The following is a 15,098-nucleotide window of genomic DNA, read 5'->3' as shown; positions in this document are numbered from 1 at the left end:
TTTCCAAAATTGTGGTATTGTAAACTGCGGTATTGTCATGACCAAAGTATACTGTAGTATTTCAAAAACTGTGGTTTTCAAAAACTTTGTTCCCAAATAGAGCCTAAATTGTGGGTGCAGCAGTTCAAACAGTCGACTTTAATCCGAAACGAATAGCAATGTAACAGCAATAAGATTTCTGATTTCTTTCTTATTTCGTGCTTTGCATGTGAGCAGTAACTGTTGTTTAGGATTTCTTCGTGACTTGTATGTGAGCAGTAACTGTTGTTTATTTAGTGTTAGCCATTAAGGGGGTGTTTATTAAGATGGTGTTTGTTGGAGATTATAATCTGTCCAGATTATATAACCCAACAAATTTTGAAGAATATTTCGTCATTTGATTTTTGGCGGCAACAGTAGCAAAACAACCGCTGAAGCCTCACAGCATACGCCAGGGCTCAACGCACTCCCCAAATCAGACCTGACATGAACTTTCAGCACTCAGGCTTCACTTGACGTTAATAAAATGTGCAAGCTCCCCCATTGCACACTATGTGGATTACAATAAATGATATAATCACTGTGTTATACATGTAAACGAAAAAGATTAGAAGGCATGATGGGATTGAGGGGGCCAACTCAAGGGAGGGGATGACCTGCTACCATCCCAAAACCCTAACTTCCAAAACTACATGTCACTTCCCTGTAATCCTGTATCATATAGTGTAGTAAGTAGTCGCTAGCATGTAGAATGCCCTCCATCTTTTTTCTAAAAGCAAAGAATAGAGCAAACAAAAATGTATGTACAGGGGGTTCTTTGCTGCTGCTTCCTTCAGTTCTCTTCCATCCATTTGTATCAATTGAACACAAACTAAGCTAGACAGGATTTGCACCAGGATGAAGGGTGAAAATGCATCATGAAGATTTCTGCAGCTGCCAATACGGCTCAAGTATTCGGTAACATTTTCGAAAGGAATCACGGTATCAGTGCAAACTGCTTCTGTTTAGATATAACTTGCTATAGACACAGAGTACTGTACAGTCACTCGCCAGGAGATGGCTACATCTGCATAACATTAAGAGAAGTCAATTAACATGACAAAAACTCGATTTCATGAAGATAAAACATGATAGAACAGTCAACAGTGCACATTTATCAAGACGGTTCCTAGATCGCTGGTACTCATTTTATTGGCCTGTTACCATCCCAAAACCCTAACTTCCAAAACTACATGTCCCAAAACCCTAACTTCCAAAACTACATGTCACTTTCCTCACCTGTAATCCTGTACCATATAGTGTAGTCAGTAGTCGCTAGCATGTAGAATCCCTCCCATCTTTTTCTAAAAGCAAAGAATAGAGCAAACAAAAATGTATGTACAGGGGGTTCTTTGCTGCTGCTTCCTTCAGTTCTCTTCCACCATTTGTATCAATTGAACACAAACTAAGCTAGACAGGATCAAGCACCAGGATGATGGGTGAAATGCATCCTGAAGATGTCTCGCAGCTGCCAATACGGCTAAAGTATTCGGTAACATTTTCAAAAGGAATCACGGTATTAGTGCAATCTGCTTCTGTTTAGATAACTTGCTATAGACACAAGAGTACTGTACAGTCACTCGCCCAGAACATCGCTACAACTGCATAACATTAAGAGAAGTCAATTTACATGACAAAACTCAATTTCATGAAGAAAAAACATGACAGAACAGTCAACAGTGCACATTTCTCAAGACGGTTCCTAGATCGCTAGAATCATTTTATTGGCACAATTTATTTAAGAGAATTACTTGTGCTCGTTCCATTAGCTTTTCATTTCCTAAAACATTGATTCCCATCAAACCAACGCTATGGGTGATGAATGTTCAGTGAATCAGTCCAATATATGTTTATCAATTATCATCAGGTTTATATGCTATGCAGCAACCATTGTAGTTGGAGATGAAACATGAGTGCAAGACTGTCATGTTCCAACATGCACAACATAGTTTGTCACAGACAGCAGGGCCATAACAGTAGAAGGTTAAATTGGTGTGTAGTAAAATCATCACTCACCTTTACAGAGTTCAAATAAAACTAGCAAGCAAAGCATGCAGTGCAATCCAATATATCAAGACGCCGAGTCTTAAGGTCGGTTGCCTCATGAGCAATCTATCGCCTGAGACCCTGTTAATAAAAGAAGAAAAAAAGAAAATTAGTGACTCCACCAAAACATCACGAATCAGTAATCAGTAAAGTAACAAATTAACAATTGAGATTGCAGTTACCACATCCCATCAATTCTGTCTGATACCGGTCGAGTGAATTTAGGAACAAAGCGTGACATAGTCAATGACTTGAAACCATGGGCTGCAATACCAATGTGAAATCAATCTGAGAACAAAACTAAAAGTGCAAAACTGTATGGAGTAGGATGCAGGGCATATGCTTACCTTTGTCATCATCTTCATCATCAAAAGGCTTGTCCTTCTCCATCTCTACATCAATAGCAACTTGGTCATTGATGACTTTTCGTGCGCCTCGAATCTGAGTGACAACTGCAGCTGGGCTTACTTTGTCATTCTGCACCCAAATTGAATATGCAAGTAAGCATAAATAAACTACTCCAATGCATATTAATCAAGTACTTTTATATCCACAAAATAAAACATACTTACCATTTGCTCAATCTCTGAAGTGCCAGGCAAATTTATAGATCTGCTCTGCTGATTGGATGCTCTGTCCCGGCGAAGTAACCCTATCTGGGAATCCTTTTGGCTCAATGAAGCTTCTAGACCATCTGATTTACGCATCAACTCCTCAATTTTGGCCCTCTCAACCTGTAGTAAAGAATCTTTGCTTTGAACTGTAACCCTTAAATCATCTGATTCGGCTATCAGAGATCCTATTTTTTTGTCCAACATATCCATATAGACAGGAAATTGAGTGTAATCATAATCATTGGCACTCTCAGAATGGAAGCCGAACTGCAACAGTTCTCTTTCTAACCACTTCATGAAACCATTTAGCTGAGATGAATAATTTTTGTTGCTCTCTTCAGTGGTTAGCAGTTCATTAGTGCTTTTTGTAACTTCTTTTCGCAGAAATGAGATCTCAGAATCTCTTTCTTGCAATTGCAACTGAAGGTTTTCCACTTCAGCAAGAAGGTTCTCAGACAAGCTATGCAGCTCATCAAATTTGTCAACAGTCGTTGCAAGTTTTGCCAAAGCTTTGGTCCTAGAAACTTCTGAGGTCTTCAAGGCAAATTCTTTCTCTTGCAGCATTTGCTCCAACTGAAGGCTTTTATTCTCCAAGATTTCAAGCTCTTTTTCTTCTTCATCGAGTGCTTGCACCAAACCTTCAATTTCTGCGGAACATATAAAAAGCATATAAATCAAAGGAACAAATGTTTTTTGTTATTTAAAATTACATGAAAATGTGTAGCAGTGACCAAAACACAAGTAATTGAACCAAAATGTTCTGACAGCTCACCTTGATCTTTTCTGCTTAATTCATCAGTCAATTTCTCAATTCTTCCATGTTGTTCACTTGCCATTGATTCCATATTTTTAAGCTCATTTAATTGAGTCTCTAAATCCTTCTTCTGATTCTGCAACACATCAACTTGTTTCTCCAAATTTTGGAGCTCCATTCTTGCATCTTCAAGATCAACTGAGAACTGCTTTGCAGAAGATTCAGCCACCCTTAACTGATATGATAGATCAGAACTGATTGTGCTAATTTGGACATCTTTAGCTTGAAGCTCCTGCTGCAACTCAAGAACAATAGCCTTCAGCTCCTTTGTGCTACCTTCGTTACTGTTCTGAGAAGTTTTTACAGCCATAACTAACTGTTCAACGATTGATTTTATACATTCATCTGCAGAATGTTCAACAGCATAGCTGTGTTTACCAGGATATATATCACTAATTCCTTCAATCTCAGCAACTGAACTTGCGCATGCTTCATATAGCAAGCTCATATTCCTTTGTGCAAATATAATCTCCTTGTCTCTTTCTTCCATCTCTGACTGTAGTTCAACAAATTTTGCTCTCAAAGATTCCAACTCATTATGCTGAGAAGTGAACCTATTCTTTAAGGTGGACATAACATCAAATAGCTCGGTTGCTTTCTGTTCAACTGAAAAGTCATGCTCATCAATGTTTCTTTTGAGATCATTACAGTCCTTAACACAATCAGATAAAGCATGGCATGCAATAGCAAGATGATGCAAAAACTGACTGTCATCCGTATCATCCGTCTTAATTTCCAAAGGAGCATTTGGAATATGAGCCTTCTGTAAAGAGCAATTAAAAAGCGGTTAGGATTTGCCACAAATCAAAAGGCAACTCTTTGAATTTCATATAATAACATCTGTGTGTACTGTTGTTTCACCACAGGAAAAGGCAAGGTGCCATTAATTTTCCATTTTACTATGGATGGAAATACACATTCCAAGGAAATTGATGACTTCCATGGTGAACCAAGAAAATATAAAGATAAGGCTGTATTCGATATATAAATATTACTTTTAAATAATACATATTTCATTTAATAAAGAAAAATAGGCTACAGTTTATCTAACTATGCAAAAAAGGCAAGTTAATGAGCAATAGTACATGTCTTCGATATACATGTGGCAATATGTAGATACAGGTCAACCTTCAAAATGGTATAAATTTTGCTAATCCAAAGAAGTTGTGAGTATTCGAAATGAAGCAAAACATTAAAATAACGTACTTATATAGAGCATAATATACCTTGTTGTTTGTGCGGTTGGACAAAACATGTTTAGAGGCAATCGGTATGTCCATCGTATTTGTGTCATCCATCAATTTACCAGAAGACCTCATGAAGTTCACCACATAGCAGATAAGGTCCACATCCTTACTGAATGTATTAACAAGACAGTGTGAAAGTTCAAAGCAGACTTCTCTTAGTTGACTGCTGGTGGAGTTTAACTCCAGCAAATGATCTGCTTGCCTCCTCCTTGTTTGTGACTGTGCATGCATAATAAGTTCAAGCTGACGAACAGCATCAGCTCTTGCAGATTCTGTAACAATGTATTGTTTAGAAGATTCAGAAAGTGCAGCTTCTGCCTTGACCAATTCCTCCTGCAGGTTGTCAGCCCTTTCATGAGCTTCATTTAACTCAGCAAGAAGCAGCTCTGTTGCTCGTTTTGATTTCATCACTTCGTTTTGCGATGAAGCCACTGTTGACTGTAGGTCAAGGAAAAATTTAGCCATCTTTTCAACCTTGGTGATTGGATCCATATCAAATTCCCGAGCAACATCCACTCTATTTAAAGCATTTAATAGTCCACTCAAGTACTGGTTTGTTTCATGCAAGCTCTTTTCATTCTCAGCCAATCGATCCATTAACGATGATTTCTCGGTCTCAAGTGATTCTATGTGCTGTTTTCTTTCACTTTTAAGTTTCTCTATCACTACATTCATCTCTTCCATAGTTTGCTTCAAGCTGTCTCTGTGTTGCACTAGACCCTTCCCTTTTCTGACAGCAACATTTAGTTTCTCCCTCAATGAGGCACACTTTTGCTCCTCCTGATTTAACCGCTCCTGTAGATTGTCCCGTTGCTTACCCACACTTTCTAGTTCAAGGACAAGCGACTGATATTTTTGCATCTGTTCAGCATCACTTTCCTGCAATTTACTTATTTGAGCATGTAAGGTCTCAATTTCCATCATTAGTGATTGTGCCTTCTCCACAGCTTCATCACGCTCCTGCTCCACTAAGGCCAGATTGTTACGAGCATGATCTAACTCGTTATTTAAAGAATTTAGTTCCATCTCTTTCTTTTGCATTTGTTCAGCATCACTTTCCTGCAATTTACTTATTTGAGCATGTAAGGTCTCAATTTCCATCATTAGTGATTGTGCCTTCTCCACAGCTTCATCACACTCCTGTTGCGCTAAGGCCAGATTGTTGTGAGCATGATCTAACTCGTTATTTAAAGAATTTAGTTCCATCTCTTTCTCGTATGCACCAGTGTCCGATTTAGAGGCATCCTTAGATGGCTTGATATCCTCTAACTGAATGTCTCTCTCGGCAAAATTGCCTTCAGTCGACTTGTACAGAAGAGTGCCATAGTCATCTAAAAGTTTCTTCAGCATTTTGCCCAAGCACAACACAGCAGAAATGCCTCCAGATGAAATTTCAGAGTTAGTGCTATCCTGCAATGTGTTTTGCACCAAATTCAGCAGTTTGTGGACCTCGGTGTCCATTTCATGGTAGTGCCTGCTCTCCTCGGTTTTTTCAGCGAACTTATCCCGCAGTTCAGATAGATCCATTCGCAATTTATCTCTAACAAACTCATCTTGAACAACTTTCTCAGAGAGCCCAAGGAACTCAAATCTCAGTTTCTCTAGGCTTTGTGAAAAGAAATCCTTCTCAGCCTTTATAGCAACCACCTCTGCACTGAGTTCAGATATCCTTTTATGTGACTCTTCTAGATCAGCAATAAGCATTTCTGAGGAATCCTCAAGATGCTCAATCTTCAACTGTAATGAATCTCTCTCCTGTTCCACCTCCAAGAATCTGTTTCCTAACCATGCTAACTTATCTTCTGCTTCCAACATCCTGAACTGTGGGGGGATGCTAATTTGGCCAAGGACTTCTTCCCATTTCTGTATAAGACTGTTCCTCTCCACTAGAGATTGTTCCAGCATATTGTTCTGTTCAGCCAGCTCACAGAATCTCCTATTCAGTTCCTCATATTTGCTCTTTACTTCATCAGATACTGAATTTGAATTTGAGTTCTGCTCATCGTCTATGACATTCATAGCCACACCAGACTCAGAATGCCCATCAACAGAGGATCCCTTATCACCATCAGGTAGAGTGAAAGGAGTGCCAATGGCCATCTTTGACAGCAGTTCTATTTTTTCAACAATATCTCGAGAATGAAATTGCTCTGGCAAATCTAGTTCTTCTAAGACCTCTTCAATTCTCTGAAGAACAGAGTCTTTTAGAAGAAATGAATCCCTTAGAGCTGTAGCTGAATTCCTTATGTATGACAGCTCCGATTCCAAGGCTTCAATTCGATCTGCTTCTGTATAGGATTTGAGTTTGGCTTCCAACTCTTTCAGCAATGTTTCCTTTAACTGCAGTTCTTGTGTGAGTTTCTCGATCTCACCAGACTTCTCCAGCAAAGACTGCTTAAGGCTGTCACGCTGCACTATCAAACCTTTACCTTTTGCAACAGCAATACTAAGTTTTTCCTTCACAGATGAAAATTTCTGATCTAACTGTTCAAGTTCAGAAACCTTTTTCTGAAGCTCAGATCGCGAAGTTCCAAGATCTTCATCCAGCTCTTTCATGCCATCCTTGAGGACTGCAACTTCAGTTTCCAGCTGAATGTTTAGTGCATTGAGCTGGTCGAATCTGTCTTGCAAATCACATATCTTTGGTAAAACTTCCTCTTTAATCAATGTGGGCAAGGGGTAAGACCATTTTTCAAATGAAATCTGGTCAAATATGCTGATTTCTTGCAAGCATATCTTAGACAAACGGATTTCTTCAGCTGCATTTTCAAATTTCTCGATGCATGAAGCCACGTCCGCCTCAATGCATGGGAGAAGGGTGGTAAGAATATGATCTTCCTTGCTAGATCCTTCACCAATATCAGATATCAACTGAACTGTCGAGGAATGATTTGCTGAGCATGAAGCCAACATTTCTGCTACAGTAAGGCATCTACTGTGTAGTTTATCCAGTGTGACGTTTTTACTTGAAGAAGCTGACTTAAGCTCCTCATTTAGAATACAAACTTCATCCAATTTTTTTAATAGAGAACTGCATCTCATGTTGAGCTCCTCAACTTCTTCACATTTACTTAACAGACTCAACTCAAGTTCAGCATTAGTTGACAGCGCGGAATGGTGGTCATGCAACAAATTCTTTAAATGCGCAATGAGTCTTCCATATTGACTTTCAATTGGTTCCTCAACACTATATCTGGCCCCAAATTCATTTGAACTTCCAAGTGAATCACATAGAAGTTCCTGTAGGGAATCATACAGTTTCTTGACAATTCCATCTGCATGTTCACTCCTCTCTTGAGCAACACCAATTGCCTTCCTGAGCTCCACCAGAGAACTATTGAGCTGAGCATTATCTATTTGAGCAGCCTCTAATTTCTCCTGAAGACTTTGAAATGATCTAGCAACAAGGTCCACACAGCTCAAAGTGCAGAAATTGAGACCTTCAATTTCACTGGAACCACTAGGAAATACAGCATCTCCCAAAGAGGTGAGCTTGTTTGTTACTTCACTGAGTAAATCTGATAAAGACATTCTCTCATTCTCAAGAATGGAAATCCTTTCTACCGCATCCTTCTGCAACAGTTCTGCTTGATCAATGAGCTTTCCAGCATTACTGTTTGCATCCTGCTGCACAATAGCAACCTGATTGTGCAGATTGTCAATTGTCTCCTTGTAGTTGCTCAGCTTGCCAGCAAGTTCATCCATTTTGGCCTCAAGAACAACAGTACATTGTCTATCTCTATCATGCTGCACAGTAGACTTGACGTAAAGTTCAATTTTGTTACACAGTTCAGCCAAATATTCTTCAGTTTTTGTAATATCTGAGCTCATTGCTATAAACTTCTCCCCTAGGCATGATAGCATCTCCCGAGTTGACTTTTGTAAATTATCATGCTCCCCCTCAGACAGTCCAGTATCATCGTCACTTCCCTTTGACTCAAAGGATTTAATGAGTTTTGATACCAGAACACGTCCATCAGACCTAGAGGAGATCCTCTCTAGCAACTTTTCAAGGTTATGCAAATCACTTTTTGCCACCTCTAGATGGCCCTTCAGCGACAGCAAAGCAGTTGAGTTACATGAGTCATTCGCATTTACCAGATTAAGCAAACACTGATTATTACCATGGCTATCATGTCTAGGGGTCATAATGGCTCTTTCAGCATTCTCAGTAGTGACTTCAGACGAGTCCAAATGAAGTTCTTGACGCATAATATTCTGGAATTGTCCCAGCACAATATTGTACTTAGTGTCTAAGTCTTTGGTTGTAGATTGGTAAATATCGATGCTAATACTTGTGTACAGATTTTCCTCAATTAGCTGCTCGGTAAGTTGTCCAAAGTATGTTTCTGTATCTTTGACATGTGACTCAAGCTGCTTATGCTTGGCATACGAAACTTCCAACTTGTCATTTAGTTCACGTAAATTTGAAGAAAGCTTGCCCTTTTCATTACATAGATACAAATTGTCTTCTTGGAGTTTCATTTTTGCTTCTCTTTCGGAGGCAGAATTTGCAGACAGCTCCAAATTATCTTTCTGTAATGTTTCCAATAAAGCCTGGCAATTTGCCAACTCTGTCAAAGTATGATTCATATTCTCATTGGAGGAACGCAGCTCACACTCAAAAACATTACATCTGCTACTGCTAGCATCCATTTCCTCTTTCACAGAAGCTAAGCTAAGCTCAAGACCTGACAACTCCGATAAAAGCTTCCTGTTATCAGAAGATAGATGGTCCCGCTGTTCTTCAACTTCTTTTTTGGCTTCTTTCTCAAAAGCAAGGCTTGCAGTAAGCTCCATGTTCTCTTTTTGCAGAGCTTCCAGTAACAATCTGCTGTTAGCTAGTTCACTGTGGATTTGTTCTGTGCTCTCCTTGGAGGAATGTAGCTCACTCTCCAAATATGTGCACCTCGTGTTGCTAGTGTTGATTTCTTCTTTCAAGGAAGCCATGGTCAGTTCAAGTTGCCCCTTTTCTATGTTCACCTTGGAGAGCTCATGTCTACATTGATGAAGCTCTCTGTCAACTGCTAGTTTGCTTTCTTCAGTTTCTTTTAGCAGTACCCGGAGCTGTGTGGTATTGTCAGAAGACTGTTGTGTAAAATCTGAATAAAGGCCAGCAGCCTCATCTAGCTGCAACTGGAGAAAATCCCTTGACAGAGTTGCAGAGAACATATGATTTTGTATATCCTCGAAGTGAAGTGGCATAATGCCTTGCAATACCGCACTTCTAGATAAAGCTGGATCCCCCTTCTGCTCACAAAGTGGCATATCCGCTGATGCTGTTGGCTTGGCCTGAACACTCAAATCATCTATAGTGACAGCTTCATCACTTACATGCACCATGCTTGGATCTTCTAGGAGAGCCTCTTTGTCTACTCCATCGGTTTCATACCCAGTGTCTCTTTCGTACTCAGTACCTCTTGCAGTACTCTCAGGAATCACAATTGAAGCTGCAACAGTTGACTCTTCAAGTGCAGTCTCGGCATCTATTTCAGCAGAAGCTGTGGGCTCGATGTCATGCTGTATGTCTCCATCTAATGGCCTCCCAGAAACATCCATCACCATTTCCTGAGCCCCTTCACCGTGGATATTATCGGCTTCAATGCCTTGAGAATGAATTGGCAACTCGGTGAATTCTTCGAAACTGGAACTTGTTGGCCTTTCAACAGCATCCATTTCCACCTGCTGGTGTTCCCCTAGTTGATTGCAATCACCATCTGCTCCATTACCTTCAGAAGAAGCATTCAGCTCCATGCTATCCACATCACCCAGCTGAGCTCGTCCTACATTATCATCACCAATGCTGTCTCCACTGGTAGCCTGAAGTGATAGATCCCTGCCACCAGCTGTCTGGCTTTCAGGATGCTCCGAAATCCCCTGCTCACTAGGACCGACATGATGTGCATCGGAGACATCATCCGTCTCCTGCTCTTGCACCGTCTCCTGTTCTTGCACCGCATTGGAACTCTCCACAGAGCTGGACTCCGCGGTACCAGGCCCCTCACCGTTGCACTGCTCCGCCTGAGACCTCTCCGCTTCCTGCATTGACAGACATGCATTACACACCCAGCAACAACAACAGCTAGGAGCAGGAGCAGCCCACTCAAAACCCACGCCATCACACTGAAGCGCTCGAACCTCACCTCAAATGGAGTGCTCCCGCCGCCGCCCTCCCCGGCGAGGAGCTTCAACCCAACAGGCGATTTCGGCTCGGGCACAGACTCCTCCGCCGCCTTGGGCGCCCCCTCCCCGGCCTCCGCGTCAGCATCGGCGTCGGCCTTATTGCCGGGACCCCGCTTCCCCTTCTTCTTCCGGAACTGCTGCAGCTGCACGCGAGGTAAACCGTAAACGTAACGTAACGCTCGATCAAAATCCCCCCGAAAAAAAGACACAAAAGAGAACATGGAGCACAAATTCGCGGGAGTCGGTACCTTCTTCCGCCCTGCAGCGAGGAGATCGGTGCGGTTCTTGTTTCCGCCACCGCCGCCGCCGCCCCTGTGATCCATGCGGAGATCTCCGGTCCAGCCCTCGGGCAGCGGTCACGCGAGGCGGGGAGGCATCAACCAATCCCGCCCGCGGAGACCTACTAGGGCGCGGGCCGGCGGATTGCCCGAATCGTAGCGGGTTCTGGAAGATCTGGGAGGCGGGAGGGAGTCGCGCGCTCGGGTTCGGGGATTTGGGAGGGACGAGGAGGAAGAAGAGGGAGGAATCGACAGGAGAGATTCGGGTTTGGACCGGCGCCCGCGCCCGCGCCGTGTCGGGTTGGTGTGTGGCTGGCTGGCCCGCCTGGCCGGTGTCGGTTCGAGACGGGAGCACGGACGGAACGCGACGGTTTTCGCGCGTCTCCTGTCTCCCTGGCGCAGTTGCGGCCTTGCGGCCCCCCGCTGTGGGCGCGCTTCACAGGTTCTGAGTTCTGACGCTCTGTTCGACTGTTCCTGTTCCAACTAGCTAGACTACGGAACACGCACGCACGCAAATATCTCACTGCTAGCTCCTCTCTGATGGCTCTCTCCGCTCCGGTGCTCCATCCGTCAAAATTATGTTCGGATAAACCAGGACATTTGATCCACTTTATATAAAATATATTATCAATATTTTATATTATTAAAAAACTGGTAAATCAATTGTAGCCATGATATAGTTATTTAAAGTTATGGATATTTATGATGTTCTTATACAACTTTTGTTAAAATCATGATTGAATACAGAATTATATCATGCCCACTCTTCTTTCCCCCCCTCACCTCAACCGTATAGTAGATGGGTTTGGGGGGCCTCGGTTTCCTATGCCTACACCAGTGAATTTCTTTTTCGTAGGTGAAGGTAGTATTTATTCCCTCCGTCTCAAAATAGTATTTATTTTAACTTTTGATTTTTATATTTATATTTAAATAGATGAAGATGATTTTTTACGCATGTGTAAAACACATACATTAATAATTTTAATTTTGAATGGAGAGAGTAATATTTGGGCTTTTCGATGTAGCTAAGCTCTAACTCAGATAATTTTAGTTAGTTGAGTGCAAGTGGGATGTGACTACAACGTTGATTGTTGGTACCAATTCACCCTTCATCTCGCTAATTTATCCGCTCAACTAGTGTTGGGTATCTAGAAACATGGTACCCAAAATAAGGCTTGTAAAACCTTTTTTTAACCGACCAAAGTCTTCCTATCGAGCAGGTCCGCGAGGCAGAACGACCACTCAGGTCCCTGTCGAGCAAGTATGCGAGGCGGGGCAACCGACCAGGTCTCTGCCAAGCAAATCCACGAGGCAGCGCGACTGGACAGGTCCCTGCCGAGCAAGTACGTGGCGGAGCGACGGGCCAGACCCCTGCCAAGAAAGTCCATAAGACAGGGTGGCCACCCAGGTCCCTACTAAGAAAGTCAGCAAGGTGGAAACCCAAATCAGACGTCGCGATGTCCACGCCAACTAGGACAAAACATGACACCACAAGATGAGGTGTGGCTGAGGGCAGCCACGTGAACGACAGGCCGAGGGCACGTCGAGTGATTGCTATCGATATGAGTATATGACCACACCTTCCCAAGTACAGTTCAAGACACGCTCCCACTACCTTGACGGGCTGGACGATCCTGTTCATAAACGACCTCAGCATCAAAGCTTTTATAGTGGCCCGAATATTGGGTTCTACGCGGCAGATACACCATACCGGGTCTACACCCACGCACGCCAACAAGTGACGCAGGGTCGTGACGGTGGGCAGGACCGCACGGCTGATCCATGCCACTGACCGACGGGAGCCCCCATGCACTACCACGAGAGTGTCAGCAGGAGATCAGCTACAGGGACCCGTATGATGAGCGGACGGGCTACGCACAACCCTATGAACGGCGCTAGAGGAACTACGTCACTCAAGGGCCACCGACCAAGCTCCTTCTAGTAGAAAACAAGTCCCCAGGAATATCTCTACGTGCAACCACCCGGAGATCTCGCACATAACGTGTGTGCCCATTGCTCTTGGTTGATGTGGCAGTCTAGGTGTGATATTTTATAACCAAATAAATAAAAGGCAAAAATTAAATTGTCGTGTCGCGATAAATAACGCGAAAAAACATGAAACGCGAGCGAGCGAGCGCGTTTGGTAGCCTCCATAGCCCTTTATTTGTCTCATGTGAAGAGTATGAAACACTCTCACATATAAGTTGGTTCTCTCCTACTTAGATGCGCAACATGGGACTAAAGCCCCATGCCATCTCTACACACCACATTGGCTTCCTTATTGAATTGGGCCACACACTAGTGGGCCTAATTTCAACAATCACCAAAGTCAAGGTCTCCAATTGACTCAATCTCTACGCTTTCATATACCAGTTTTACAGGCAGACCCGATACGGGTTGAGCTACACCTTGCATTACAGGATTCACCTCCTCACGACTTTGCAATGGACAAATCCTTGAATTGCCAGTCTTGTGTAAGTTGGTTTCACCTATAGGCATCATTGATACTAGGTCGCCTAAAGCTATGCCTCTGATTGGAGCGTTGCGGTCATGCTCCCATATCTTTTAGTGAATTTATTTGAGATTACTCACATCTCATAGACTGCAACCTCACAGTCAAACTCACATAGGTGTATTCTTACAAGTGTACCCTGTAGGACAGTACCTTACCTGTTACAAGCCTCAGAATACATTAAGACAAAAGTCAACCTTCCTTGCAGCACCAAGAGTATGCATCTTCTAGTGGGAAACGAGTAAAAATAATGTACTCTCTTGTTATACAAAACAGTTTGTTCTTCCCAATTACTAATTCACGGGATCTCCGATTACATAGATTGGGTTACCACTATATGATAACATCACGTGGGCTTTAATCTCATCTCCCTTGATGCTTCATCAATCATAGCACGTGTTAATCCCTTTGTAAAAGGGTCCACCAAGTTTCGAGTAGTATTAATATACTCTACGTCGATCTCTTCAGTATTTCTCAAATGCCTTATTGATTTGATTCGTCGTTTCACATGTATTGAGAACTTTGCATTTTCCTTCGTATTGCCTACAATTGTGATCACGCTTTCATTATCACAATGCAACAAAATGTCTAGTACTGGTTTATCAACCATTGGCAAGTCCATCAAAAGCTCTTTCAACCACTCCACCTCTGTAGTGGCTCACTCAAGTGCTACAAGTTCCACCTCCATAGTAGACTTCGTTAAGATAGTCTGCTTACGAGACCTCCAAAAAACTGCAGCCCCACCAATTGTGAATATATATCCACTTTTGACCTTGATCTCAGCTGCATCTTAGATCTAGTTGGAATCACTATTGTTGATTTAATGTGGGCCTGTCCCAAATTAATATTCAATAATAGTCAATGCTAAAGGCCCACTTTAATACTACGGTGTACTATACTTTAGTACCATACCGGAAGTTCAAGGGACAACTCAATCAACTTAAAAAGGTGGACTTTTGGTGCATCTGTTGAGAAGCTAAGAAAAGGATGAAGGACTACCACACACACGCGCCGACGACATCATCATGACATCACCGATGACGTCATCCAATGCAGCATTGCCGAGTAGGGCCCCGTTGAGAGGATCTTTTCTCACCTGCACAATGAATTTGGTTTCGAGTTTGTTAGAGTTGCTAACTTATAGGATATGATTGTAACAAATAAGTACCAGATTAGATCTATCATGTAACCAACCACCTCCCAGCCTATATAAATACAAGTCAACATAACTCCTCAATCCATCAATCATAGACTCATCTCCTCTATAGCCTCGTAGCAGCACCGCTGCCATCCAAGCCACAGCAGCCCGCCACTAGCTAAGCTCGCCGCCATAAGCCGCCATGACCAGTTCGTCGAAGTTCGAGTTCCTCCCCAACTCTAGCGACA

At 42.5% G+C, this 15,098-nt stretch overlaps 1 protein-coding gene across 2 annotated transcripts; it reads right to left on the bottom strand.

Annotated features, from left to right (window-relative positions):
- Positions 1–491: 491 nt before the first annotated feature.
- LOC103626620 (sporulation-specific protein 15) lies at positions 492–11,500 on the bottom strand. Of its 2 annotated transcripts, XR_553036.4 has the most exons (10): positions 11,171–11,500; positions 10,883–11,065; positions 4,719–10,778; positions 3,451–4,255; positions 2,637–3,325; positions 2,412–2,541; positions 2,247–2,328; positions 2,035–2,145; positions 1,258–1,619; positions 492–1,045 (listed from the first exon to the last, which is right to left on the bottom strand). XR_553036.4 is itself a non-coding variant. In NM_001323078.1 (9 exons), the coding sequence occupies exons 1-8, from the start codon at positions 11,243–11,245 to the stop codon at positions 2,046–2,048; spliced, it is 8,124 nt and encodes a 2,707-aa protein (NP_001310007.1). In that variant the 5' UTR covers positions 11,246–11,406; the 3' UTR covers positions 972–1,045; positions 2,035–2,045. The 2 variants fall into 2 exon arrangements, 1 of the variants encoding a protein (NP_001310007.1); NM_001323078.1 differs by lacking the exon at positions 1,258–1,619 and having other exon boundaries at positions 972–1,045; positions 11,171–11,406.
- Between the last annotated feature and the right edge of the window lie 3,598 nt (positions 11,501–15,098).

Source organism: Zea mays, chromosome 5 (genome assembly GCF_902167145.1).
Source record: "Zea mays cultivar B73 chromosome 5, Zm-B73-REFERENCE-NAM-5.0, whole genome shotgun sequence".
Classification (NCBI taxonomy): Eukaryota; Viridiplantae; Streptophyta; class Magnoliopsida; order Poales; family Poaceae; genus Zea; species Zea mays.
Note: the sequence above shows the minus strand (reverse complement) of the source record. Positions and strands in the feature narration are given on the sequence as shown.

Excerpts from the sequence above, each read along its gene's own strand:
- LOC103626620 (NM_001323078.1), bottom strand. The coding sequence starts at position 11,245 with ATGGATCACAGGGGCGGCGGCGGCGGTGGCGGAAACAAGAACCGCACC. Across the intron at positions 3,326-3,450 it reads ATTAAGCAGAAAAGATCAAG|AAATTGAAGGTTTGGTGCAA; the intron begins GTGAGCTGTCAG and ends TATGTTCCGCAG. Across the intron at positions 2,329-2,411 it reads TGATGAAGATGATGACAAAG|CCCATGGTTTCAAGTCATTG; the intron begins GTAAGCATATGC and ends TTGGTATTGCAG.